This window comes from Manacus vitellinus, unplaced genomic scaffold (genome assembly GCF_001715985.3).
Source record: "Manacus vitellinus isolate BGI_N305 unplaced genomic scaffold, ASM171598v3 scaffold_11_pilon, whole genome shotgun sequence".
Lineage (NCBI taxonomy): Eukaryota > Metazoa > Chordata > Aves > Passeriformes > Pipridae > Manacus > Manacus vitellinus.
The window spans coordinates 18,880,993-18,906,259 of NW_021938895.1; the positions used below are offsets into that span (position 1 = coordinate 18,880,993).

The 25,267-nt window shown below is 35.0% G+C and overlaps 1 protein-coding gene across 1 annotated transcript in view; it reads right to left on the reverse strand.

The window, feature by feature from the left end:
• Nucleotides 1–25,267, reverse strand: part of CSMD1 (CUB and Sushi multiple domains 1) — a gene marked incomplete at its 5' end in the record, with an annotated part of 865,314 nt that overhangs the window by 312,371 nt on the left and 527,676 nt on the right. Inside the window, one exon of the mRNA XM_018088901.3 lies at nucleotides 20,574–20,695. Within this exon, the coding sequence (XP_017944390.2) occupies nucleotides 20,574–20,695 (122 nt within the window). The remainder of the gene's footprint in view (nucleotides 1–20,573; nucleotides 20,696–25,267) is intronic.

Genomic DNA, 25,267 nt, shown 5'->3' on the forward strand with positions numbered 1-25,267 from the left:
ACAGGTTCTCTGAATTCTAATGTAGGCAGAGCAGTGGGGGGGAGGGTGAAGTAAAAATTCGATCAGTATAATTTTGAAAACTTTTAGCTGCTAACACCCACAGAACTTTATAAAAAATGCATAATAATAATAATAATAATAATAACAATAATAATAATAGCAGTAGTATATGACTGCCCTAATTGTTGACAGCTATTCCTTCATCTTTAATACTTGAATGAGTGTCTTTTACAAATAGAATAAAAGGTGGGGTACTTCTTCAAGGTGAAGTGAATTAATTATATTTCAAACTGGTATTTAGTTATTCATAATAAAACAATACATTGGAACAGCACTAGAAGGGTCAAAAAATACTATGCAAATCTTTGATCCCCATATGATGAAGCTGTCCAACAGTGAACTGAAAAGTTGAAGACAATATTTAAATATTGAAATCGTACCTCTAAATATCACTCATGTCTACTAAAGCTATCATAATTTTTAAAAGAACTCAACCTTACTATTGTCTGGTTTTTGGAAGATAAAATAATTTAAATTATTATAATGGCTTTCTAGAATAAAAAAAAGATTTAGTATCTTAAAGATATTCTTGATTTTTAAATATTCATTTCTTAACTCTTTGAACAAGGAAAAGACCAGATACAATCAAGCTTAAATACTAGTGGCAAACACAGTTTAGTGAGATATTTACAAGTAAGAATTTAAATTCCTTCATAATGCCATATTTTAATTCTAATATATTTCTTAAAACTTGTATAAAAATACTTTTTTTGGTCCCTTCTTCTGTAAAAGTATGTTTGTATAATCAAATACCTTTAGGAATCATAATTAGCATTGTACAGGGCCTAAATGGAAAGTTGCAATTTCTTTAAAATTGTTTATAAATATTCTGTTGTACTTGAAATGCCACAAAAATAAGCTTGGTAATTCTTATGCCTGTAGGAATGGAAATGAATGTCTAATACCTGAGGAATTTGTGAAATGCAGATACAAACACATCAAGTATTTCCACTTTTGAAATCACTTCACTAATCAGAGTCATTTAGGTTGAAAGTGACCTCTGGAAGTCATCTGGTCCAGCCTCTGGCTCAAGAGTAAGTACAACTAGAATTATAAAGCTTATTATATTTCAAGTGGTTATACTAGACTATCATAAAACTAGTGATTTAATAAATATACCACCTCCCTCATTATTTTACCACCTTATTGTAAATCCAGTTCAGGAATTGTATTTTGATTGGCCTAATTAAAAAACATGGAATGAAAGTAATTATGCTGAAAACATAGTCTCTTAGCAACATAGGTGCAATACAAAATGTTTCAAAGCTTAAGTGGTCATAAAACTTTATAGGAGAATTCTTCAGTGAGTATCTTTGAAACAGCAATCAAAAGATAGATGTACTTGACACATCCACAGGACTCATAAAGAGATTAAAGGAAAGAAGTAAGCAAACTAAAACAACCGCAAAACTGTTTCTTAGTTGCATCGCAGAATCATCAAGGTTGGAAGAGATTTTCAGGATCATCTAGTCCAACTGTCAACCCAGTACCATCATAATCACCCTTAAACCATACCCCGAGTACCACATCCAGACACCTCTGGAACATTTCCAGAGGCGGTGACTCCACCACCTCCCCTGGCAACTTATTCCAATGCCTAAACACTCTTGCAGTGAAAATTTTTCTTCTAATATCTAATCTGAACCTTCCCTGGTGCAACTTCAGTTCATTTCCTCTTGTCTTTTCACTTGAGACATGGCAGAAGAGACGACCCCCCATCTTGCTACAATCTCCTTTCAGGTAGTTGTAGACAGTGATAAGGTCTTCCCTGAGTCTCCATTTCTCCAGCCTAAACAATCCCATCTCCCTCAGCTTCTCTTCACATGATTTGTGTTCCAGACCCTTCACCAACTCCACTGCCCTTCTCTGGACGTGTCCCAGCACCTCCGTGTCTTTCTTGATGTGAGGGACTCAAAAATGAACACAGGACTCAAGGTGTGGCCTCACTAGTGCCAACTACAAGGGGACTATCACTGCCCTGGTTCTGCTGGCGGCATTACTTTTGATACAGGTCAGGATGCCATTGGCCTTCTTGGCCACCTGGACACACTAATGGTTCATATTCAGCTGGCTGTTGATCAGCACACACAAGTCCCTTTCTGTTGAGCAGCTTTCCAGCCACTTTTCTCCCACTCTGTAGTGCTCCATGGGGCTGTTGTGACCCAAGGGCAGAACCCAGCACTTCACCTTGTTACATCTCATACAGCTGTCCTTAGCCCATCAATCCAGCCTGTCCAGATCCCTCTGTAGATCCTTCCTACTCTACTGCAGATCATCACTTCCACCCAACTTGGTGTCATTTGCAAACTGACTGAGAGTGAACTCTATCCCCTCATCCAAATCATCAATAAAGATGTGAAAAAGGACTGAAGATACAGGATCTGTGAGAGGTCCACGATTTTCTGAAGCAGCAGCTGGAGGCCAGGAAGGATTACTTAAGGCATCTCAAATGGTATAAGAAGCCTGTGGTGAAGTAAGTAACTGAAATGTGCTCTAAAACACCTAAATGTAGATGTTCACCCATTTGTGTCTAAAGTTGCTTTAGATATCTAATGTTTCACTGTAATAAATACAACTAAAAGACTTATTCATCAGACTGGCATCCAGGTGCCTCTTCAGGCTAAGCTGAATTACTGTGTAGATTTCCCTGGTTATAAATGTTTGATGAAAAAATGAACAGATGTTTTTGTTTTAGATAAGGTCAAAGCAGAAAGGCTACTGATTCTACAGAGTTAGTAACCAGCTAATATAGAAAAAAAAATCTTTTTTGTTTAGTTTTATACACATAGAATTGCACACATGTAATAGCATGCATACAATATCTTTTTTTTTTGAGAGATGCCGTGAGGCAAATATAATCTACTAGTAAGTCTGCTTAAAATCAGTGCAGTGAAAAAAACCCCTACCTAATTATAGATAAAAACAATGTAGACATCAAAATGTTTCAAAATATCTAAGTTACAATTAAAAAGAATGATCATTCAGGAGGCTGTTAACTTGACAGTCCGATAACAGAGAACAGTACTATGAATTATGTTAATTGTGTGAAAGGCTGAATTAAAACATGACACATGCTCTGTCTTTGTGCATAATCTGCATAAGTGCCTTCTTTGCCTTGGAAAAAAAGCAACTAAACAAAACAACGAACAACTAGGAGGTAGCAAGAATATATTCATTATAAGCAATGTGCCAACTAAAGTATCTCAAACTACTTTGTTGTGTGGCATTTGTATTTGAATTTCATGAAGATAATATAAAATCTTATAAGTACATTTCTGGGCTTTCATTTGTTTGCTCATGGACCCTATTCAATCCTGTATGTAAAAAGTGTCTGCAAATGTCAGCCTTCTCTGTGTGTTATGATGTTTGTACCAGGAGATTAAAATACATTCACATTAAAGCTTTGATCAAGGATGCATTTCAGAAACAATCTCCAGTCATCTCTTCCTGTGCTTTGATTTGCATCACAGAGCAGTCTCAGAGCAGATAAATTGGTCTCTTTTTGGATAAAAGTAAGGCTGGAAGGTGCTCTCCAGCCAGTAACAGGTATTCATCCTAAAGAAGCAGAACTACTCCACAGTAAAACCCCTGAAATATACACATAGTGTGAACCTCATGCCCTTAGCACTAACTGTTTTGCAGTATAAAGCTGCTTGTGGTGCACAGCACTACTAATGCTAATTTAAACATAGCCTTATTTATTCTCTTAGGACAACTGGAGGCAATACTTGCATCTTGTCCTATCTCTTTTTCTCTCATTTTCCCACTCTCTGAGATTCTGCTCATGCTCAGCAGATGCAAGTTTCTGCAAGATCTCCATGTGAAGTCAAGAAAGATGGTAAACAATGTGTTTTTCAGATTTACTTAAAAACCCTAGATTCGCCTTCTAGAAACTTCTGGATTTTGACTGAAGAAATAAATTAGGCTTTTTATCTTCTTGACTTGTACTTTGTTGACAGGTACTTATGCTAATAATTAACTATGGAGAATGATGCTTAGAAGAATGACTTCTGCAGAGAGGCTAAAATCTGCATGAACAAAACTCTGCATTCACAGAGTCTGTGAACTCCATGAAAACAGAAGTCTTGTGCTTTACAAAGCAAAACAGTCATAAGAAAAGTATCAGAGTCTTGATTAAGGTCAGAAAATTTCCACAATTTCAAACTTCACATGTCCTACATGATCTGTCACTGTCTTCCACCCATTTCAATACCAAATATAAAATTAGAAATGAGTAGTGATGAATGAACTCCTCCTAGGGTGGTTTCCTCCTTAGGCAGAAAGATGAGTTTCTGTAATGAGCTGGTCTCCATTTTAATCTTCTATAGCAACTAGAGCGACCTATATCTCATTCTTGCAAAGCCTCTGTTTATGCTTCACTTCAATTCTCAGTGCTTTACCATGGTGCACAGGTAATATCTTTGCTTATACACTTTAGAAAGATCAGTAAGTAAATTATGCTCCAGTGATAACTTATTTAAATCAATAAACTCTTCACTAGGTTAAAAATATTTCCTTTGGTCGTAATGAGGAAAGTTACCACTGATAGGAATCAGGAGGAAAACCATGCTGTGAAATCTCATCCTTCTTACCTGCCATCTTGAAAGGAAAGGGATGATCATCCTTACAGGTTCTTCCTTTTTTGAAAGGTATGAAAAACTGGAATGGCATGATGCCCCCCTCATGATTTTATTTTTTAAATAATAAACTACATGCAATATTTCAGGCTCCATTTTCCCTTTTTTAAGCAAGACAATTGGAAGAAATGAAAGCATTTCCATGTCCCGGAAAAGAAACATTTTCCCTATGCTGCCTTCCTAAAGTGGGGGCTTGTCCAGTGGTTCTCTCTCATGTGCAACTGCTTCCTTTAATACAATACAGGAGTTACTATAGGTCTGGGACATAATGAGGCACGCAAAGAGAAGGCCTTTCAGAGCACAAATGTGTGAATAGCTTCATGCACATAATTAACCCCTTAAGCAGTTTACAGCTTGTAATCAAGAAGAGGATACCCTACATTGTTACTTGCTAAAGATCAATCCTGAATACTGCTTTGTGGTTTAAACACTGATTAATTTTGTGAACATGAGCACCAGAGAGTTATTAAAATAAGCTAGAATATACATGAGTTTTAGGTTATATGGTACAATTACTATTGAAAGAAAACAATCAAAAATGTTCTTTAAAAATAGACCCTATTTCTTCTCTAAACCAGTATAATCCATTAAAGGGAGAACAAAAGAAAATAGACTCAAATTACTAAAGAACAGGTGATCCAGTCTATGATCTTGATCAAATTAAGATTTAATACTGGAACTGTTCTATTTGAACAGATTTTTCGAGATGATAATGAGATGCTAAATTTCACATAGCATTTTGGATTTTTCCATTACATACAGTTTTTCAATATGAGAAATCTACAGTAAATTGTAAAAAGGTCATCATGCACAAAAGGTTATTATATTGATGTGATTAAACGTTTCAATGTCTAATGAGGAACACCTGAGGGAGCTGGAATTGTTTAGCCTTGAGAATTAGAGGCTCAGGGAAGACATCACTGCTGAAAAAGAGGTTGGGGTCTGTCTCTTCTCCCAGGTAACAAGCAATAGGACAAGAAGAAATGGACTCAAGTTGTGCCAGGGGAGGTTTAGATTGAATATTGGTACAAAATTTTTCACTGAAAGAGTGTCCCTGTGCAGGGACATGGTTGAGTCACCATTCCTAGAGGTATTTTAAAACACGTGTAGATATGGTGCTTAGGGACATGGTTTAGAGGTGGACTTGGCAGTGCTGGGTTAACAGTTGGACTCGATGATCTTAAAGGTTTTTTCCAACTTAAACAATTACACAATTCTATGAATAATTAGGAGGACTTGAAAAATTGTGTTTATGTATTTTAAACAGTACACACCAATATGCACTCAAGTGGCAAGAGTATATTTCTCCTTCAAATACATGCAACACTGGGAAAATGAAATTTCCCAATAAATGTTAGAATATTTTTGAATACAGATTTAGTTTTATTTATGAATTTACTGAAATTCAGACATAAGGTAAAGAACACGAGCTTTCCATTTAACCAAATTTCATAAAAATAACCACCAGTTTACCTTCAAGTAATAACCAGTCAGAAAACAAGAAATGTAAATACCATAGAATCACACTAAGATTTCCTAAAGATAATTGCTAAATTTAATTTTTTAAAATTTTGTTGTTACATTATTTCCAAGAGTCTAATTAATCATCTCTTATTTTTTCCACAGAGAAAGACTGTAGTTCCTCCTGAAATATGTGAAGGCATGATTAATTGAAAAGGGGCCTGCTCTCATTTATCCAAATTATTTTATTCTAGTTCACTTACTGCTTCCAAAGATGAAGTCTGGATTAAAAAAAAAAGTATATATTAAGAGGGAGTGGCCACAATGTTTTGCAGCACAAGCAAAACTTCTGCAATGTCACCAGTTTATTCTGACTCAGACCACTTCTACTGTATGAAATTCACACAGGGTCATCACACTTAAAAATTTTCAAGGAGAGATTCTGCTGCCCAGTTATCCGCTCTACTCTGTGCTGGCACAGCCTCATCTTGAATACTGTGTTTATGTAGTTTTGGTCACTGCAATATAAGAAAGATATTAAGCTATTAGAGAGCATCCAAAGGAGGGCAATGAAGATGGTGAAGGGCCTTGAGGGGAAGCCATATGAGAAGCAGTTGAGGTCACTTGTTCTGTTCATCCTGGAGAAGAGGAGACTGAGGGGAGAAGTTAACAAACTCTACAACTTCCTCTTGAGGGGAAGAGAGCAGGCACTGATCTCTTCTCTTTGGTGACCAGTGACAGGGACCTGAGGGAATGGCCTGAAGTTGTGTCAGTGGAGGTTTAGGTTGGATATTAGAAAAAGATTATTCACCCAGAGAGTGGTTGGGCACTGGAACAGGCTCCCCAGGGAAGTGGTTACAGCACCAAGCCTGACAGAGTTCAAGACGCATTTGGATGATACTCTCAGGCACATGGTGTGACTCTTAGGGCTGTCCTGTTCGGGGACAAGAGTTGAACCTCAATGATCCTAATTGGGCCCTTCCAATTCAGAATATTTTCTGATTCTGTGAAAACATCTGCTTTGTCCTAGAAAGAGGAAAATAAAATAGCAAGGCCTATTGTGAGGCAATAGAAAGGCTACACAAAAGGAGAAAAAAACTGCTGATGGTCTCCTGGAAAACCCCAGCACCTGGGAAGACATTCTCAGAAACTGATAAGATGATTAAATGAAAAAAGGAGTGATATGGAGATAACATGGCCTTTTGTTTCAAAGCATCTTTCCAGATGGGAACACAGAAAAATGATCCTTGGGCCCATGTCATCTGTCTATCACCACAAAATTCATTTATTGACTATAGCCACTCAAACTGCCTAAGAAAAAGGTATAAAAAAAGATCGGACCTACACAAAAATGGGGGAGAAGTTCCATCAGCTCTGCTGAGGTAGCTGACAGGTTGCCTTTTCTCCTTCCAATTCTGGGGATGCCTGAAAGGTGGGATGTATCTTATGCATGCTAATTACTCACTTCTAAATAACTAGAGCTTACTTTTGCTTCATAGTATTCTTAGTACATTGCTTTAAAGTCTTTTGCTTATGTTTCTTCACAGTGTTCTTAGTGTTTTCCTTGTCTTGCTTTATTATGATCATTACATTGTGTAATTTTTGCAGTTAGACTCTGTTCCAGACATAACAAACCCCACAAAATTGTATTAATAAACGTGTTATTTCATGAACTGTTAGAGTGAGTCTGTTTTTAGGTGCTAACAGTTTTGTCGATGGTGGAACAACTCACAGGAGAAACTGTTGAGGGGTTTCCCCATAGCTATTAAGTACAGTCCCTATATAAAAGGTATCAAATGTCCTGTCTGTCTCAGTGAATCTGTTAAACGAAGGGTCTCATTAGGTAGCATGCTAACAGACTGTTTTGGACATTAAAAGGCTTTGATCTTCTGGGGGGACACTGATAGACAAAAAATAAATTAATACAGGTTGGACAGAAAATTCTTCTTTTCTTCTCCCTTTTAACAGGACAGCCTATAAAAAAATGATACAGAGGGACTAACTATTCAGTTTAAGGCATAAATTTATCTCTAAAAAAATATATGCAACACATCTGAAAAAAGAAAACAAAAGAAAACAAAATCCAAAAAACAAACAAAAAACTCCCAAAAAACAACAACAACAAAAAAAACAAACAAAAAAAATCTGAGCAAGAAATAGAAAGAAAACGTGCAGTGACATTGTTTCTTCTGCTTTAATTGCATTTTTTATATGAATTTGTGAAATTCATATCACATGTGTTTGTGAAACTGTTCTTCCTGTGACATTGTGATAAAACACTGTTTCAGGAACTCTGGTTTATACTGCTCAAATCCATCATGAAGGCAATGTGACAACACAGAAAACTGCAAGGTTCCCTGCCCTCCAGTCAGCATTCTTCCCTAGTCTCTTTACAAAAGAACACATGAATTATGCTGCGAGCTCTTCACTTATTACCTTTCCAGTGAGCCTGAAACAGTGATAACAGTTCGCTCTTAAATAAATGAAGAATAAAATGCTGAGATGATTGCTGCATGAAAAAAGGCTGGCCAAAGTGACAAGCTCTGTCTAAGCCATTCTTCCACTGGATACAGAGATGAGACCAGTAACCAAGCTCAGCATGTCATTGCTTGCTCTATCTCATTAGAATACTGGAAAATGTAGGAATGAGAAAAAAATCTTTAAACAAGTTTTACTTCCTGATGAAAATACTGGACATTAATTCAAAGACAAATTCTGCATAGAATGACCAAAGATGTGATAAAGAAGAACTTTTGTTTTCCCAGTGCCATAGATTAGCATTAAGCACATGTAGATCTGATGCCTAAAACCTACTCTCACTTTGAACAGTTTATGGGTGACATTTTTAGAAGCATATGATAGGTTTAATCATTAAGAAAGAATTCTTAAAAAATGACTCACACATAGATATGTGACTGGCTGATATAGACCCCAAGGTTCATGATACTCAAGAGGTTTTAGAGATTACCTGCTAAATTGAAAGCTATTTTTAAAAGACTGTGTAAAGAGTCTGTTATCTGTACTATGGATCAAGTCAGTGTTCACATACTAAAGGAAGCCAGTTGGAACCAAGGATATGAAAGACCACGACCTTGGGTTTGATTGTGGTAGTGCTTCTTACGATTATTAGAAACTAATGTGGTTCACCAAGTGCTGAACCATTCTTCTTTTTCTCTAACATATTTTAAATCTATTCAATCTTTCTTGGATCAGCATGCTGATCTATGTTAATCCCTTTCACAATAAACAGCAGGTGCATTAACGCTTACCTTGATTCTTGCTGAGATTGCACTTTAGGACTGAAGTTTTTGTCTGTGTTTACTTCAAAATGGTGTGTGCCATTTTGTGTTTTCTAAACCACTTAAACCAAATTATTTAATTATTTAATTATTTAATTATTTAATTATTCATTATTTAATTATTTAATTTACATTTCCAAAGTTATAAAAGAGTATTTTATTAGGCATTAGCAGATATATATATATTTTTACATATATGAGAAGTTTGTTGTCCACCTGTCAGAGCAAGCATTGAACATTCTAGCTTTTCTTTACTTTATGAAGTCCAGGAGGAAAATTTCATCTTAAATGGGCAACAATACACTTGGAGGTGTTTACTTTGAAGATAGAAAAACCCTAAAAAAGTAAACTTAATTTAGGCAGTGCACTTATAAGCTTTAAATTATGAGGGAGTCAATACATATAGTGCATCCTTGGAGCTGGCTTTTCCCATGCTATCTCAGTTATCAAATTAGTTCCAGTGCCATTTCTGCCACATGACACTTGAAAACCTTTTAATTCAATAATAACTAACTGCAAAACCCAACATATTTTCAAGATTAAATAAAAATTCCAAAAAACAGAATTACCTCTATCCTTCCCCTTTAACACTGTCTTCCTGAAATCTGAGATTTGCGCATCTTACCATACCTGTGATTATTTCGTCCTTCATTTATTTTTGGAGGACCACTTATTATACCTCTAATAGCTCTTTATTTAATAATATGAATCTCCTGATTAGTAATACACCAAAGTGAGCAAATTAAAAGAAGTGCTGACAGAAATTTATTATGTAAATACCTGGAGGCTTCTATTTGCCGGGATACCAACACCAAATCTATAGTATTGCTTAAGCAAACTGAAAGGAATAATAATAACTTTCAGAAAATACTAATATATTTTTAGAATAAGCTGATTTTTTTCCTATATATGCACACACTTCATTATGCACTCTGTGAATTTCTTAGAATTTTCTATTATTCACCTGTAAGTCATCAGCTGACATTTTCCCAGCAGAAAAGGTTCCCAAGAAAAGGTTTACAAGAGAAGATAAAGAGTGAGTACCATACAAAAAGAAACACTGACCACCCACATCTCAGGACAAAGCAGATGAACCTTCTCTGTGAAGTAAGACAGAACTGTAGGTGCCTAAAATATTCTGTAGCACTCTTCTCCTTGTGCAGTAAATGTGGGTTTATGGCATCCTCATTATCAACCCCATCAGGCTGCACAGGGCCTGCACGAAGATAATTTATGTAGTATGCTTTAAAATGAAGAAAAAATAAACAGGGAAAAAAAGTAAAAAGTATATATAATGAAAAAATTCAAGGACATTTTCAGTATGATATACTATCAATAGCTGCAGACACCCCAGGGAAAAATTTCTACACATAAACCTTAATATCTTTGATTTATACATTTGACAATGTAATATTAAATAAGCCTGATAGTTCTCAGCAAGGGAATTGACAAGTAACTTGTAGACAAGTAAGATAAGAAAAGTATGTGGAGATTTAATTGTAGGATTTTTTAATACAGTGACAGAATGTTCTCATTTGATGCATACTCTGTAATGAGCATTTCCTATCAGAAAAAAGTCTGAACTAAATGAGAGAATAGTAATGAGTTTATATTGATATATTTATATGTTTTGGATTGTGTAAGTACAACATTTAAGGGTTTATTTACAAGTCTCTGTGTGAGAGTGCATGTGTATATATGTTCAGGAGTAGTAACAAATATGCTGATTTGAATTCTATAATAAATGGAAAGAAAGAAAGTGTCTTGTATTTAAGGGTTACTCAGGGCTCAAGAAGTCTGATTGATTCTGTGTTGATAAAGCTGTCGGAAGCCCTTTTATATGAAGAAATTAAATATAGATTTTTTTGTGCACTAATATGTCCCAACACCAATGGGTACATTCTTATGCTGAATAATATTGTAATTACATTAAGAAATGATGAATAAAACCCTACTGTTTTCTTCTGGTTCAAAATAAAAACTAACATTTCATGTGGCCATTCACTTATCTGTTTTTAAGCTCAATTTAAACAATGAAAACCATTAGGATTCTATATTTGCATTTTGTAAATAAACCTTTTACTTTCTGAAAGTATATAAAACGAAAAAGAAGAAAATATTAAAGCTAAACAGAAGATAAATAAATTGATGGAGATCAAAACAGCAAAAAAAGAAGAATGTGAGGCAGACCAACATGAAAGGACGAAAACATAGGGGAGGAAGGAAATGGTGGAGGAATTCTAAGTGCGCTCAGAGCAGATAAGTTCCTTTAAGAAAAAAGCTGGAGGCAACAACCCATCTCTGCTACAAGAGAAGTACATACACGGCAGTGGCTGGATAATAGTAAATGCCAATGATGAAAGTGAAGTTGTTGTGGTTGTTTTTTTGCTGGTTTTTTGTTTTGTTTTGTTTTTTAATCTTTAAAGTCTACCTCTGGCAATTGGAAAACAAAAAGGTATGTTTATGTGTTAAACAGTTCAGGCAGGGGTGCTTGCATTTTTTGATTACGGGATTGTTTTAGTTATAAAATAAAAAATTCAAAGAGGAATAGTCTAGTTTGTTCTGGAAGATATAGGCTAAATAATGAAGAATTTTTTAGATACCCAGACCCCAGTCTGGAAAAGTGTTTCTATGAGAAAGGCAAATATGGATCACTTTTGCTACACTAAGTATTCAACTAAAGATTCATAATAATGGACTTGTATAATTCTTAACCAAGTAGATACAGAAGAAACATATCACAGTGAAACATTACATATTTCTCTCTTTTGAAAGGGAAAACTCTTTTTTCTTTGTCCTTGATCTGGTACTAGAACATGAAGAAACAGAAACATTAAAACTTTTAAAATGGCATGCATTTTTATGTAAAAAAATCATTTTGATAACTTTGAAGGTTTTGAGTTTTGGTTTGTTTGTTGGGTTTATTGGGTTGGGTTTTTTTATTAGTTTTCATTAAGCAATGTATATATGGCTTAATCTTTCCAATTAAAACTTTGCCACATTCCGATACCTTCACTTTTTTGGACATTGAATCTTTTGTTTGCCTTGCATTACCAGCCACTACATTGCAACTCTCTTTCTGAAATACAGACTTACTCTAAAATCAAAGGCAATATCAGAGCAAATATACTGCTCAGTCTCCTTCTTCAGTTTTTCCATTTCTTCATGTGTATACTTCTATCATTTCCAAAAGACTTACTGGTTGGTTTTTTCCCCCCAAATTGCCATTTCCAGCTCAATACGTCATACTTAGATACATATGAGGCTCATAAAATTCACACCCCATAGCTAAATCTTACTAGTGTAAATCTAGCTGATATCCTGAAAGCAAATATGAGACACTGAAGACAGATAAGGCTCAGTAGTTAGTCTCCTTTGCTCAAAAATAGCATGGAAGGAGGAAGGTCAGACAGAAGGTAAGCAATAAGGAATATAACTGCCAGCCTGTAATTGTGACATTTGCCTTATGAGGGAAAAACTTAAGTGTTGGGTATTTTTCTGCACTTAATGTTAGAAATCATGTAAGAAAATTAAAGCAAATACCACAAGAAATAACCCTAGAAGCATTAAGCATGCTCCTTCAATTAGATTTTTTTACAAACCAGGAAATACAGTACTTTCCTGTGCTACAGGAAATTTGTGTTTGGATCTTTTTATCATGAGATGAATATTGATCACATGTCCCTCTTCCATCACTACTTCCCATCAGTCTTTAAAGATAGAAAGAGTCAAAACTTGTAATCAATGCACAAATAAGACAGCTAAGCTTAATAGAGAAAGCAGTTTTGAGCTGGGTCTATCAGTTTCACTAAGAAACTCAATCTTAGAAATAGATGTATTAATGTAGGAGAGAATTTCTTCAACACTTTTAGTAAAATAACCCTACTGCAAAGTGATTTTTTTTATTCAACATATGACCATTCAATCTGTGCAGCATAATCCTCATGTAAAATCGCATACGTTCTTCCACAACACCATGTATAAACTAAACATTACATGTTGAAATTTAAAACATCTAAATCCCTTTTGGTTCTGACCCAGTGAGAGTGAACAAAGCCCAGTGATTTAATTAATCAGCCTCTAGTGGACTGCGTTAGGATGAGATGAAGAACTGTTTTGATTCTACTGACTATTTGACAGATCTCCATCAAGTATGACTGGAGTTCAGACATGTAGCATCCATCTGTGCAGATCAAATCTCATTCTAAATGCCTTGAATGCCAGAATGGAGTCTTCTCTTCCAGCCCTACATCTCACTCACATAATGTTTTGAAAGGTAGAAATACTGGCATTGTTAAAAAAAATCATAATAATGTTCTAATAACGATACACAAAACACAGAAGACATCAAAAATATACAATTTAAAAAATAAACTGTTTGCTTTTGCACAATACCTGTATTTTCTTAAAGAATCATGTATATAGAGAACTCTGTGTTACAATTTATATATTTAAATTCAAATTGAAGATGAACATATACTGTAGTGAATCAGTTATATATAACATGGTTTTTCCAGTAGGCTTACAAGTACGTTTTGTACATTATATTAAAATATACAGACTCTTTATTTTTGTTTTTGAAATGTATTTAAGATTGTACAGAACCGAGACTACCCCAGATGTATTGTAGAAGATTTTAAAACACTGGAAGTTTAAAATCTCATCCTTATACTGCAGCAACAGTTTTCTCATATAATTGCTTTAGTTATACCTTGTGTTCAAAAATTGTACTGCTTGATTATGAAAAAATAAATAAATACATGAGCTTATTTCAAAGCAAGAGGGAACTCAACCAGTGATTGTATCATAACTTAATAATTTTAATTTTAAATAACTTGAATCCTTTGTCAATTATAATATAGCCCCCTAAATTAAAGATGATGTTCCAGTAAATGAAAAATAAAAAAGTTAAAATATATTCACTTGCATATGGTAAAAAACTCAGTTTTAATGCTGTGTGAAGCAGAAAAGAGCATACGAATTGCTTTAATTTTCCACACATCATGGGAAACCACACTTTCAGGAAGGTCTTACTGTGTTTGTATGATCTAGATGGCACAGGATGTACAAATGAGGCAATCCTAAAATCACAATGACTATTTCCTTTACTCTATTAAATTAGTCCTGAAAGTTATGAAATAATAATTGAGTAAATCACTAGCATGAGCCTGTACACTGCCATGAGTATAAAAACGTTTAGTGAAAATAGTTTGTAGATCTACATATTTTTGATCCTCAAGATGTCTGCAACTCAAAATGCTGAGGTACAGTAAGAGAGGATACAGATAAAAATCAATATTGTGATAGGGTTCTAATAATCTCTTAGGGATGAGCTATACGGTGCTCAGTAAGACCTTTCTTCCCCAGTAAGAATGCAGTGTTAGATTGCAGGTTCTGTAGATGTAAAACCTGCTATTCCATGTGGCAGGATGATCTGATGAGGCGCTTGGAGGGAGAGGAGCCTTGTCTGTAGTGAAAGTTTGAAGAAACAAGCTATTTATGGGCACATTTTCAAAAAACCCACTCTAATATTAAGGAATATAATACAATCATGTCATCTAACTGGAGCAAACTTGCCTATTCAAACACAGGCTCTGAATCCGTTGCAAAATTATTGTATTTGCATAAGCTTCTTACATGGACGATGGGTGCCACTAATGGATCATGTCTGACCTACCACAAACTTCGAATCAGTTCATGAATCAGCAAGATAACCTCATTCAAAACCCCTGCATATCATCATATGCTACTCCGTAAGACTGTTCTTTTAGAACATATTGTGAGAATGAATTATCTTAAAACAAATTATCTCAAAATCAACCTTAACAGTATGTGGATTCCCTAGGTGTGAGATAGGGGAAGTTTTCCTGAATAAAAATGTTGTCCTGACGTTCCCCGTCTATGGTTTGAAAGGCAATAAATCAGAAATACCATTTCATGGCAACATATTGAGGTGTAATCCAACTTGAGGCCTCGCCTTGAATAATGTGCACAGTTTTGGTCACTGCAATATAAGGAAGACATTAAGCTATTAGAAAGCGTCCAAAGAAGGGCAATGCAGATGGTGAAGGGCCTGGAGGGGAAACCGTATGAGGAGTGGCTCAGATCACTTGGTCTGTTCAGCTTGGAGGAAACTGAGGGGAGACCTCATTGCAGTCTACGACTTCCTCATGAGGGGAAGAAGAGAGGTAGGCACTGATCTCTTCTCTGTGGTGACCAGTGGCAGGACATGAGAGAATGGTTGATGTTGTGTTAGGGGAGGTTTAGTTTAGGTATTAGAAAAAAGGTTCTTCATGCCAAGGGTGACTGGGTACTGAAACAGGCTCCCCAGGGAAGTGGTCACAGCACCAAACCTGACAGAGTTCAAGAAGCATTTGGACAATGCTCTCAGGCACATGGTGTGACTCTTGGGGATGGTTCTGTGCAGAGCCAGGGGATGGACTTGATGATCCTTGTGGGTCCCTACCAACTTAGCATATTCTGTGATTCTCTGAAATACCTGAAGGTTGAGCCCTATAAACCTATTTGCAAAATTTCCCAGTCTCCTTATAATTAATTCCAATTTCTTCAATTACGGCAACTGCAGTGAATAACTTTTATTTTGTAAAGAAGAAGAAAATTGTTAAGTTCAAACAAATACATAATATCTGTGCTTTGTACTGTGCAGAAAGTTCATTCTTCAGAAAAAACCCAAACTTAATTGGGACACAGTCTTTATTTACCAGGTCATTAAACTTAGAAATATTGCAGCCCATGGCGCATCTACCATACTACAATCAGCAATCAGTCAGGAAAATATTGTGCAAAATTAGGTATGATTGCTGAAGCAACACAAAATGTTGCCCTCCTTTAGGCACTGGGGCTGAAAAAAGAAGCCCTTGCAATGTTACCATAAAATAGTGAAAGCATTAGTAAATCAAGACAGTAAGTCTTCAGAAAAAAAACACAGTTTGGAGAATGAATTGAAACAGCAAGGGATAGACATGTTTAGCACATACTGAAGAGATTATACTAACAGCAAGAAAGAAACAAAGACAACAGATCAGTAAGACCTCTGAAGAACAGTTCAAAGTAACTGATTCTAAAAAGTTGAGAAACTGCTTAACAGAACAACTAAAACAATGTAGAGTTGCCAAGAATTACAGCATCTACTTGACAGAGAGTCAGAAGAGCACCATAAAGTTGTATTTGCAAGTACTAAAAGTCTAATAAATGACTCAGTAGGATGCTGATCAAAAGCTACAATAGCAGGACCCAGAGGAAACAAATAAATGTTTAGGGAAGAAAATATATTCTTCAAAATAAGCAGAGCATTAACAGAAATACCTTTGAACAGGAGAAGAATCAAACTTAATTCTGTGTTGCTCAGAAAAAGGCAAGTAAATGTTAGAAAAACATCTATCTAACAACTATCTTGATATGGTTGGTTAAGACCTGGAACTATGCTACTGTCCCGATAGGAAGTTGAAATTTTCTTTTTATTTTCAGTTGGCATTAAAAATCTCCCCACCCCAGCACCAGAATGCAAAATTTGGAAAATGCTATGTGTCCATTTTTTTTTTTAGATTTATTTTTTAAAATATTCAAGATCATTATGTGGTTTATTTTATTTACTTGATTGCTTGCTTGCTTTCCTTGTTTTATTTTTTGTGCAAGGAAACCTCTTTAACTAGACTATCCTCCTTAAACTACACTGAATGTTATACCAGAAATCATTGCCTTACTTTGTAAAATACTGTGTGCAAACTAATCTGATGAAAAGTCACAAATTCACTGTTAGAGTAAGTCAAAAGTAATTTAATTTAAAATACGTAGTAAATAACATGTCATGAACTATTTGCCTACTTGGAAAAGAAAATCAAACGTGACCCTAAGCATTCAGATAAATATTTTCAAATCTGACAGTCAAAAGAGAAGACTCCTGGAGAGAAATGGTGAAAAGCAATTTGTTTTGACATTGCCTGAACTGTTAGAAAAGCAATATGTTTCACCATTGCTTAAACTGTAAAAAATAAGTGGTTTCACTATTAAAAAATTTGAGGTCAGAAGACAATTGAAATGACAGGATGCTAGTTAACCACAGCTTACAAATTCTGTGCACCTCTTTTTTTTTCCTAATAAGGTAAAGCTGGTGAACATTACAACCTATAGGCTTCAGGTGCATTGTACGATTGTCCCGTGAACACCAATGCCTATGTGGTGGACGTGCTGTTGTCATGGTCCCCAGGCTTGGGCAAGGCTGCTGAAATGCTATCAGAAAGCATGCTGCTTAGCCTACATATAAAAAGCTCACTTGACAAGCTCTCCCCACCAAAGGACGGAAGAAGAAAGGATCAACAAGACGCCATGGGATCCACAGTGGTGACTATCACTTGCTTTCTGTAACTACCCTTTTCTTTTTCCTACTTTCCTCTTTTCCTCCTTTCTTTCCTTTTAGTAGAGAATAAAAGTGAATTATCGTTTTGGTTACCAACATCTGACTCATTCGTGTCTTAATCTCGCTCCGGGTATATTGGAACCTTTTACCCTCTCTACTTTTGCAGACCGAGACCAAAAATCTGAATTACCCCACAATTAACAGATTATAGCAACTCCCCAGTCTAATCTTAAAATCAAGCCTTCAATACACAGTTCAATTTTCAAGAGTTCTGTCATTCATAACTCCAAGAAAAGTCAGGGATGAAAATCTGCAAAACTTTCAGCATATCTTAAAATTGGTTCTTTGTTTCGCAAAATTGAAAATTATCTTTGTAACTGATTTTTTTAAAGTTCATAGATTTCAAAATGCGAGCAAGATACTTTCCTTTAGAAAGAAGTAGGAAAGAAGTTCCTTTTCAGTCAGATAATCTGTAAAGTAAAAGGATTTTCTTTCCTATCTTTTATTATCCAAAAAGGTAGTGTTAACTCCAGATACAGTTAGTCCCAATGTTATATTGAAACATATTGATAAAGATGATGCAGGCTTTATGTGAAAGCAATCTAAGCCTTAAATATGTTTGATTTTAACACTTCACAGTCATCATGGCCCTAAAGCAAATTTCAAGATACATGAAATCAAGAAAACGATCTTCCCATATTGCACTTGTCAACAAATCCAAAATAATAAAAAGACAACTCATTCACTATTGACCATCCTGTCCAAAACTGAAAGACTTGAAAGTTCAGCCTCCTTTTCTTACACTGTGATGATCAGTGTCTGTTAGTGTGTCTCTTTACCTTCCACCCAGCTAAATGTAATAGTGTGGACTTTATTTCTGGGTGAAAGCTCCAAGTGTTGTACTCATACCTCTTTATTTTGAACATAACATAACACAACATAATGGATCTGTCTAGGTATGCAATTCCTTCTGTATATTCTTGTGACTGATGAACTGCCCAAGAATGCTACTTTTCGAGTCAAGTGAACAGAAAAATGAATTAATCCACACCAATCTCATTAAGTTCTGCACTACTAAAATCCCAAATCAACTGAGAAAGATATGTTGTAAAGTATGAACAAAACTTGCATATTATTGTAGTAGATGGGGGTGTAATGTTTTTCACAGGTAAGTCTGAGCCTCCATAAAATTGTACAGTGTAATAATACATTAATAATAACTTTATTAATACCACACGGTCCATACCAATTTTTCTATTATTATGGTTAAACTTTCTTGCAATCAATAGGGAGATTGCCATCTTAATTTTATTATAAATATGAAAAACATTCCTTAATTAAAATTCCTAAAGTCAAGGGGAAAAAAATTAAAATTAAAAAAATTAAAATTAAAACTAACTGAATAAAGAAAACATTGAGTTTCCAAGACTTTCTTCTATTAGTAATAATTTTGCTTATTTTCTTTTGATGTACATTTTAATTTTCTCTTATAAAAATATATTGCATTTTGAAAAAATCAACAAGACCACATATACAGAATATAAATTTTAGATGAAAATTTCAGACATTTCCATATTTTAGATGCTTTTCCATATTTAAAAATGCAAAGTGATTTAACAATTTCTATAAAACGTAGTGATTTTCAACTCAAAATATGACAAATATTCTCTTCTAGTGGTTATGCTAAATAAAATATAACAGTTCAGTTTGAAATCTAAAAAACCCTATTTTTTCAGAGAAGTCCCGCTGCAGTAAAATCTTCCACAGTGTGATAGTTTTGTACTTTTGACTGTTTTTCCTCAATAGATATCTCTATTGAGGCCCTGAATCTTCTTTAGAGAAAAACTGAACTCAATAGATTTTGCAAAGAAACAGTATTTACATCTCAACAATATGCTAAGAAAGCATGCAGCAAATTGATCTTTTCTGCAGCTAAACATTTTCATTTATTTATTCTGAGATAAAGTTAAACCTTTTCCTTTAACTACATTAAAGAAGTCAAGAATACAATCTTCCAAAAACGTGCACAGGAAACACGTTTTGTAATTATGAAAGTACATATAGATTGTACATCCTTCAACTTACTGTAACTCATTAATTCGTGCTTCACGAGAGAAAGGTAAAATATAAGTGAAAAATCTTTTTAACTTTTCCGTCCCCCCCTAGACATAAGGGGTCTCTGCCATTTACTGATTTTACAGAAGCACAAGTGAAAATGCATCTCAGTACACTCCAATGGAAAAATATTTAATTATGACCACTATCTTACACATAATTATTCATAGTTATGTATTTAGAATCATTAGTGAGAAAGAGTGGATTGAAAAAAGAAATTCTGTAGGTAATAAAACACCTTGTAAGGTCTATCAAAATAATTAGATGTATGTCTGGTTTTTATGCCAAGATTCAACAGCATCAAGATACAACTTGAAAAACTCATTGTTACCTCATTTAGCAATATGGGATTTTGACCATGATTTCATGTATTTCATTTAAAAATTTATTTAAAACTTGGAAACTTTAAATCAGACCTACTACTCTGGGTGGAAATTTTCATACATATTTTTTTTTTTCCTAGTGCCTAATGTATTTTTTTAACATCTCTACTCTGGTCATTTTTGTGTTTAAATGGACATATACATTTGTATGTGTTCATGGATTCGTGAAAATATATATTGAATATTTTTAAGACAGATCTAAATTCTACTGTTTGAATTGAGACAACGAGAAAAAGCATACCTTTTCTGGATCAGTTGTTGTAATGACCCACACGCAGTGTGCATTGTCTTCATATTGAACTGGATAATTTGGTGATGTGATAATGCCACTTGGTCCACGTAAATTGGAACCGCATGTTCTAGCTAAAATGATAAACAGTAAATCAGACTGCTTTTGATTGGTGAACAACCAATCTGTTCTGTTTTAAATAAATATCACAAAATTGACACAATGTTATTAACAACTTGCCACAAAAGTATTATTATGCTGATATATTTATAACAATCTGCAATTGAAGATGTTTGAGTCAGAAAAAAAATCCTGAAAAATGGCCTACAGAGGACGGAAACTAGCACAACATTTACATTACTCTGTTCTTACTTTATGCAAAATAAATTCTCAGAATTATCATATTAATATTCTGCTTAGAGAAAGATTTACCCTTTCCAAGTAGATGGAGGGAGCCTTTTACATATGAACATAAGAAGGTATGTGCTCTGCTTTGTAATTTCTCCATGACTGGGAGAAAAGTATCATCATATTTATGTATCAGTATATTCTAAACTGATAACCTAAACCTGAACTTCTGTGGTGTCTTAGCTCTTTACACCATAAGAAATATAATTAGAAAGAAAAGAACATAAAATGGGTCTAGGCAGCAAGTAGTCTTGACTTTCGTGAAGTACAGATTCATTTGTGAAACCATCGTAATTCCTCTGTCACATTCAGCAAATCTGGATAGTCAACATTTTGAAAATACATTACTTTAGAAAGTCAGTTATTTTCCAAAAATTATTAGGAATAGATTTTGTAAAATATTCAAATTTCTCAAAACATTTCAGCATCTAAAAGTATTTAAAAAATATTTAGGGATGTTATTTGGAGTGATATAAATGAACTCAAAATATCTTAAAATATCACTGTCAAGTTTTTGGTACTACAACACTGTGGCAACATGCTAAAACTGAAAGTCTAGATCATACCATTTCTAAGTACTTAGATACAAATCTCTGAATCTCACCATTTATCTGCATCATTTTCATTAACTTCTGATGTAATTTAGACTCTTTAATTACTTAAGTTTCAGTACAGGAAGAGGGAATCACTAGATTCTTCAAAACTTGTTCATTCTTTTTCTGAATATCGGAATAAAATGCACAACATATTTCTGGTACTTTGTAAAATTTTAGTCTTCATCTTTCTTTGTAGCTGTCTCCATTCTGAGGAATGAAATATGAACATTTTTTTACCTCACAAACTGCTGTGAGGAGCCCCGCTCTTCTCCATTGATAGAAGTATGACTGGTACAAAATAGGAAAAAAGGATAGTAGAGGAAAATGACTGTCAGATTATCTATCCTTTCATCACAATCTACTATTGGCGCTTGTTCCTTTGTTACTATGTTAGAGACTAGACTATGAGAACTCCATGTCTAGACTGATTCAACTAGGACTCAGTTTTCTATGAAAATGTCTTTGTATGCAGAGGGGTTGGAACTAGGTGATCTTTAAGGTCCCTTTCAACCCTAGCCATTCTAGGATTCTATGTTTATGATAAAAAAATGTCTTAATAGTCTTCCATGGATTTCACTTAAGTTTCAGACATATCACATGGAAATCTCATGCAACAATCTTAGTAGAAGACAAAAAAATCCCCTCATCCATGTAGGTAATTCTACCAAAACAGCACTAACAGTTATTAAGAAGCTGCTTGTACTTAAAAAGCTAAAAAAAAAAAAATAATCACAGAATCATAGAATTATTTGGGTTGGAAAAGGCCTCTAGGATTATCAAGTTTGAGTGTTACCCTTCCACTGTCAAGTCCACCACTAAACCATGTCCCTAAGTGTCACTAAAGAACTAATCACATTTAAGCATGCCACTGTATGCTGCCTACTACCAATACAGAAAGGTTGGCATATTGCTGGTATATCAAGAAAAAGATATTCTTTTAATTTCTAGAATAACAAGAGTAGATTCATAGGATCTGAAAAAGAGGACATTTTCTACACTCTAGTAACTGGTAGAAGCACCATACCTCTAGTACTATAACTGGTAGACAATTAATATTTATTGATTTATTTTCAACTCCCCCTGCACAAGGTCTGCTAGAGAAGGAACTAATCCAGAGGTGCAACTTTGTAGCAATTAGCCTTTGAAAACAGCTTGTCCCTCCTCTAGCAAAGAAGAAAGGTTGAAACATCTCCCTTTAAGAGATATTTTTCAGTCAAGCTGTTACTCTTTTATCTTTCTCCTATTTAAACTTCGGGGTAAGGAAAAAAACATGAGGGGGTAGGGGGAAGCCAAGCAAGAGCGACAATTGAAGCCCTGAGGGCTGTTTAGGAAATGGAGTTACTGTAAAACATAGCAAAAAAATATTAGATAGTCTTGTATATTGCTTACAGAAAAGAAGAATGGATCGCTGTAAGGTTTTTGTATTGAATTCAATGAATCTGGGAACATTCACGTAAACATCATTCAGTTTCTGTGACAGTTTCTGGAGCTTCCCACCACTCCCTGACTGTGAGCCGGGGGGGCGGTGGGGTGGACCCTGACCTGCACTGTCACTGTGGGCAGACCCCAGGGCAGAACCCCCACTGTGCCCTTTCAAATAAGGTCATGAACTTGCCAAAAATAAGATGGTTCCTGTGACTATTCATCAGCTTCATAAATTCTGAACTTTGTTAGTCACCATTCTGGGGTAAATACAAATGTCAGCTTCTTCACTAAGTCTTGTACACTTAAAGCCATTGAGCCCACAGTAGTTGCTTGCAGTTTATCAGCTTTTCCAATTCAAATTGATGATCATTTAGAAAATACGATAAACCGTTATTTGTATTGTTTATTTTATTAATAAATAAAGAGCTCCATGAACACTGGCATATTGAAGGTCAGTAAAGGAATTGGAAACAATACGCACTGAAAATAAAACTTGTGTCTTTCACTTCCCACCGTCCACAAACATGCACCATGTGAAATGTCATAATACTGACCAAGAATTATACACTGTTCAGTGGAAGCAATGTTAGTCTGTGTTCAGAAACAAACAAATTACTTACAGAGAGTGGCTGACTTAGCTCTCAGACTGTTGTGAAATTTTAGCTCCAATTTTGGAAATATGTTTGACAAAAGTAACTTTTTTTTCCAACTGTGGTTTTATTAGAAGTATAGAACCAATTTATCCTATTTTTTTAGAAGTTTACTGAAGGGAGTAAAGCATAATAGAGATATTTGCAGATAATTAATTGAAAGATATAGCAAACACTAGTAATAATACACAGATAATTCAGCAGCAGAGAGTCCCTTTCTCCAGAGCATTACTTTTATAACTCGTGGATTACTTCAGCTCATTTCTGCAGTGTATTAGCAAACAAGAATAAATTCAAGAGATTTAAAAAACCACACGGAACAGGAGTGAACTGTGGAGTTGTATGGACACATTGTTTTACAGTACTATGAAACCAAGTACTGAGAGGGTATATTTAGATTTTTCATTTAAATTGACTGAGCTATGGAGACACTGAGTTCAAGAGACAACAATAACAACTACTTTGCTGCTCTGGAAAGATTAAGGGGTATGACTTTTATTTACTTCTTTTTAACTGTTTTTTAGATTGTCTAGTCCTTACATGGATGTGCCTATGTAATATAAGTAATGTACAGCTTGTAATAATTTACCCAAGAGCTGCCTTTATAGAATTTTTTATTAGGTCTGACTGAAATGGAGTTACCTTTTTTCACAGTAACTGGTATGGTGCTGTGGTTTAGATTTGTAACTAGAATCGTGTTGATAACACAGCAGTGTTTTGGCTACTCTGAGCAGTGCTTGCACAGTATCAAAGCCTTCAGCAAGGAGGCTGGGAGTGCAGAATAAGTTCAGAGGGACACTGCTGGGACAGCAGACACCAACCAAAAAGAGTGATATCCTATACCATATGACAACAAGTTCTACATAAAAACCCAGGGAAAGGAGGAAGAAGTGGGCACCTTCGTGGTTTGTCTTACCAAGTAACGATCACTTGTGCCTGACTTTCCAGGAAATGGTTAAATATCTGCCAACTAGTTGGAAGTAGTGAATAAAATTCTTGTTTTTCTCTGATTGCATGTACAGTTGTGATACATTTATTGAACTGTCTTGATGTCCACCCACAAGTTTTCAGTTTTTGCTCTGCCAGATCTTTTCCCCATCCCTGGGGATGGATGAGTGTTTAGCTGTTGGGTAGGGCCAATCCACTACAACTGTTTACAGTCTTTAATGAATAAAGCATCATTTACAAATATATCCCATATGTGATTATATAATTGAAAAAATCCACTCTGGCAACATGAGAAAAAACTCAAAGTGGTGTTATGAAACTACTAGGCAATGAAAACATTTTTAAGAAGTATATGAGTTTTACATAAGTGAGATTATGCTTTAGTTCATTCTTGAGCAAGTAAAAGTTTAAGTCCAGATGACACAAATCCTTCCCTCCACAGTGTCTCAAACAAATAACATTTGCTGCCCTGGTAACTGGCATTCAGTGTAAGATTTTGTGAGTACAAGAAGTATCTCTTTGATCTACCTCAAAATGACAATAAAAGTATCTCAAACAGTTTGTATGATTTCTTTTTCTTTTCTTTTTTTTTTCCCCCACCAATTGATGGTGGTGTTTTTCCTTGTTTTTCAAAGTTTGTCCTGGCTAGGCTGTCTGGTTCTGGGAGAAGGTCAGGCAA